This window comes from Coregonus lavaretus (genome assembly GCF_964263955.1).
Source record: "Coregonus lavaretus genome assembly, contig: HAP1_SCAFFOLD_800, whole genome shotgun sequence".
Lineage (NCBI taxonomy): Eukaryota > Metazoa > Chordata > Actinopteri > Salmoniformes > Salmonidae > Coregonus > Coregonus lavaretus.
The window spans coordinates 3884-8702 of record NW_028158585.1 but is presented as its reverse complement, the minus strand read 5'-3'; the positions used below and the strand labels follow the sequence as shown (position 1 = coordinate 8702).

The window sequence follows — 4819 nt, the reverse complement described above, 5'->3', positions numbered from 1 at the left end:
ACAAAAGATGACAAACCTTAAAGGGCAATGCCGCCACTTTCAACCTCCTATTCATTATCCCCAGCACCATAGCAGTGTCTACATATATAACAACCTCCTATTCATTATCCCCAGCACCATAGCAGTGTCTACATATATAACAACCTCCTATTCATTATCCCCAGCACCATAGCAGTGTCTACATATATAACAACCTCCTATTCATTATCCCCAGCACCATAGCAGTGTCTACATATATAACAACCTCCTATTCATTATCCCCAGCACCATAGCAGTGTCTACATATAGAAAAACTGCATTTCTATGATTTGTGGTTAAAAAGATGAGGGGTCCTAAAAAATAATTCACAGGGTAAAATAAAAACTCTGAAAAACGGTGATTTTCAAAACGAGTTTCTAGACAGAGGGAGGGTATTTTCTTGCGCCACACATCATCGCAAATCTATTTTGAAAATCACTATTTTTATAACTGTTAACTTGTGATGTCATCATGTAGAACATAATGTTCAATTTTTTTCTATAGAATGTAGAAATGTGCCGTTTTCACATGTGTAGACACTGCTATTGTGCTGGAGATAATTAAAATGACATTGAAAAGTGCTGGAATTGCCCTTTTCAACTCGGACATCCTAAACATTTAAGAGACTGTAACAGCATCTCGGTCTGTTCTTGGCCTTTGTGACAGCATGGCTGTCCTGCGTCCAAAATGGCTCCCTATGGACCTGGTCAAAGCTAGTGTACTACGTTTGCTGCAGACTTGACTGTTTTAATGTGTGAAATTATTTTAGGCCCTTTGTGACTGTCGGCTAACAGACCTGCTGTCTTGTCAGACTAGCTGAGGATGATCCAGTGTGTATATTTGCCAACAGAGCTCATCACTGTGAACTTTCCTTTTGAATACTTTAACCTAAATGATGCTGTTATTTTTCCTTCACTAAGTTTGCAATGTTAAACGTTTTATTTTGCCTTCTGTCATATTATTAGCTAGTTTTCTGACCATGACATATTTGATATGTATCTGTGTGTTTAATAATAAAACGGTTGCTTCATTACAGGATCTCTCGCTGGTCTTCATTTTTATTTGACAGAACAATTCTGATATTGTTATACTCTTGTGAATTCATGAATGGTTTTTACTAGATTACTTGTAGTTTTTCATGTTGTCTGTCTGTAATTTTTTGTAATGACTTGGTGCTGCCTATCTTGGCCAGGACGCTCTTGAAAAAGAGATTTTAAATCTCAATGAGCCCTTCCTGGTTAAATAAAGGTTAAAGAAAAAAAGAAAGAAAAATTCAAATGTAATATATTGTCCAAAACGCGTTTCTCAAGCAATCATAACTCATAATGATCTGTAGTAACCAAAAACGGAATGAACCCGACCACCCAACCCTCCCACGTCTTTGTCACAACTGATGCAGGAACAGCCCTGGGCATTGAGATGTAGAATAATGGTACACCAGGTTGTTCTTAGCGAAAAACAGACAAACAGAAATAACATTTAGAGATTTGATCAATGAATGGAGTGAATAGGTGATCCAGATCTTTGGATAGATCAGGGGAATGAGCCAATCAGAACCATCTAATCCCTAAGTAAACACCCAGTATATAAGACAAAGACATTGACTGTCCACTTCTGGAAATGTTTCAGATGTATAGTTTCTTGAATGATTCTGCTTCGTCTCATTTTGCTCTGCCTACTTTCTACTCTCGCTCTGTGGTTCGGGTCAGAAACCCTCTGCCCTCCCCTCCCAGCACAATAAATAATGTGGCACGGGGCTCAGGCCTTTTGTGTCCACACAGATTCTTTCTTCTGTGTGTTCTGCTGGGGGTAGGCGGAAACCAGGGCGTTTAATCCGAATAACACAGAGTCTTGTTGGGGCTCTGATAAAGGGCAGCATTGTATGGTAATAGTTTATATAAGACCATATGACCACTGGGCTGCGCTGGGCTCTGCTACGGTGCAGGGTAGTGGCTAGCGTCGCTGGAATGATTAGCATTTTACCAACGCATCGTGTTCACAAGCCAAGAGCCTTCTGGTTCGATGCTAAAATACACTCATTTTAATTTAACCCTTCTTTGTACACATTTTGTGTACCACCACAGCTGAAGGTAAAATGCATCATAATATCTCTGATTCTCTTTATTAATTTGGATGATGATGATGATGATGTTGAGATTCCTGAGGAAGAGAAGAGGGTCTGACTATCTGAGGGTTGAGGTGTTCTGGAGAAAGAGGGTAGTTACTGACATGAAACATCTGTTCACTTGAATACAATAACTTCTCTTGGTTGGATCTGGGGGTATTTTATTATTGGCATAGTTTAAAGACCGTTTCAAGACGGCTATATTTCTTCAGTTACAGTAGAGGTCTTAGACGGTGTCGGTCTGAAGTTAGTTGTGAGATGGATGTTTGAGTCGTTGCCTGGAGAATGTATCTTGGCCTGTCTGTCTGTCTGGTGTAGCCTTGTCCGTCTTTCCGTCTGTCTGAAGGTCAGGTTGCGAGGTCAGTCAGTATTAATACTTGCTGAATGGATCACATGTCTCCGTTATCATTTCGCTATTGGCTATCGGAGCGTTACGTGGCGTGACGTTGCGTCGTGTTAGGCCATCGCCCAAGGTTCTTAAAGCGCAGGCCAGGGATTGGCTGAGTCTTGTTTGGCGTTGCTGTGACCCGACCGCTCCAGCTCGATGGCCAGGCTACACCTGACGGTGGTGGTTTACCGACCCGGTGCTGCCGGCTGAGACTGGTAGGACCAACTGGGGCTGCTTCCTAAATCTCACCCTATTTCATGGGCCCTGGTTGAAAGTAGTGCACTTTTATAGGTAAAGGGGTGCCATTTGGGACACAGACAGGGTGTGTTAGGTTGGGGTTGTTGACTATGTAGGAGGATGGTTTTGTTTTAGTCTACGTTAGTACGTTTGAGAATGATTTTCTGTCTGGTGTTTTAGATTTGTGTGAGGAGCAGGATTTGAGCTCAAGTATTTGTGATGATTGTTGGTTGGATACATACACCTGTGGGATTTATTTTTGTCAACAATAATATCCATCTTTAAGAACTCTTTCTTAATTTTCTTGATTGATTGCCTGCCTTTATTAACGATTGACTCAGAGATTGTACAGTTTCAGCGATTGTATCAATATGTTACCGACATGTTATGTACTTTGATGTCCCATAATTCCTTTGATGTCCCCTAATTCCTTCATTACATGTTTCCTTGACATGGTCATTCTTTATAAAGAATGGCCACCCTTCCGAGTGTGATCGAACGTCAGCTTGTCTCAATACATTGTCAATATGTTATCAATACATTGTCAACATGTCATCAATACATTGTCAATATGTCATCAATACATTGTCAACATAAAGTTGTTCCCTAAGTCCTACATTCTTCTACAGAACAGTTATTCTCCTGATCATCAGCTTGACATTTCTCCTTTCCAGCCTGGGCTTGGGAAAGGCTTTAGAGCGGAACCATTAAACCGACTGAACTAAATCCATTCTTGTTTCTCCTCTCCAGACCTGGAATCAAAAATGAACTGGGGGTCCTTTTACGCCGTGATCAGCGGCGTAAACAGGCATTCCACCGGCATCGGCCGCATCTGGTTGTCTGTCATCTTCATCTTCCGAATCCTGGTCCTCGTAGTGGCGGCCGAGTCGGTCTGGGGAGACGAGAAGTCTGGCTTCACCTGCAACACCCAGCAGCCCGGCTGCAACTCTGTCTGCTATGACCAGTTCTTCCCCATCTCACACATCCGCCTGTGGGCCTTGCAGCTCATCCTGGTGTCCACGCCTGCTCTCTTAGTGGCCATGCACGTAGCCCATCGCAGACACATCAACAAGAAGATCCTGAAGAAGTCCGGGCGCGGTTCCCCCAAGGAGCTGGAACAACTCAAGAACCAGAAGTTTGCGATCACAGGCGCCCTCTGGTGGACCTATATGATCAGTGTGCTGTTTAGGATCGTTCTGGAAGTCGGCTTCCTTTATATATTCTACCTGATCTACCCTGACTTCAAGATGTTCCGTCTGGTCAAGTGTGACTCGTACCCCTGCCCCAACACTGTCGACTGCTTCGTGTCGCGACCCACGGAGAAAACCATCTTCACCGTGTTCATGCTCTCAGTGTCGGGGGTGTGTGTTCTCCTCAACCTGGCCGAGGTGGCCTACCTGATTGGCCGAGCCTGTCTGAGGTGTATCCATGGTAACCAGGAAGAGACTAAGGTAGCATGGATCGGTCAGAAACTGTCCTCCTACAAACAGAATGAAATCAACCAGATGATCGCTGACCAGTCGAAGTTCAAGTTCAACATGGGAGCTAGGAAGACCTCTATGGAGAAGGGAGAGCGGTGCTCTGCTTTCTGATAGGCTGCCCTGGAGGGAGGCAGGTGTTCTGATTCGCTGCCTATGGAGATGGGAGAGAGGTGCTCTGCTTTCTGATAGGCTGCCAAGTCTTAGTTCCTACTCATTTTCACGGCTTCAAACTAAAGAACTAACCAGCTTGGAACCATACTGGATGGAAATCCTCAATAGCTCCGTCTAGTCATAACATCAATCATCATTTAGTTCTTCATCCATTTATTCTAGTGACTGGTGCTAGGTTCTCAACATTCCTTCCTGTGGTAGGATACGAAGAGGAACAAACCAACCCAGATGGAGGGTGTTGGATGGGCCCCAAAAAATACAAATAAAACCAACCCAGACAAACTCAATGCTGGATTGGAGGGAGAACATTGTTTCATCGTGATCGACACAGCCGCTGTTTTGTCTCACAACCTTGGGGCAGGAACTGGTGGATAAAGGAACATTTGTTTCAGCACATGA

General features: G+C 43.6%; 1 protein-coding gene across 1 annotated transcript; it reads left to right on the top strand.

Moving 5' to 3' along the window:
• Positions 1-3517: 3517 nt before the first annotated feature.
• Positions 3518-4360, top strand: LOC311123797 (gap junction beta-1 protein-like; the record flags this gene model as incomplete). The annotated part of the gene is made up of 1 exon (XM_084198030.1): positions 3518-4360. The coding sequence occupies exon 1, from the start codon at positions 3533-3535 to the stop codon at positions 4358-4360; it is 828 nt and encodes a 275-aa protein (XP_084054156.1). The 5' UTR covers positions 3518-3532.
• Positions 4361-4819: the final 459 nt, after the last annotated feature.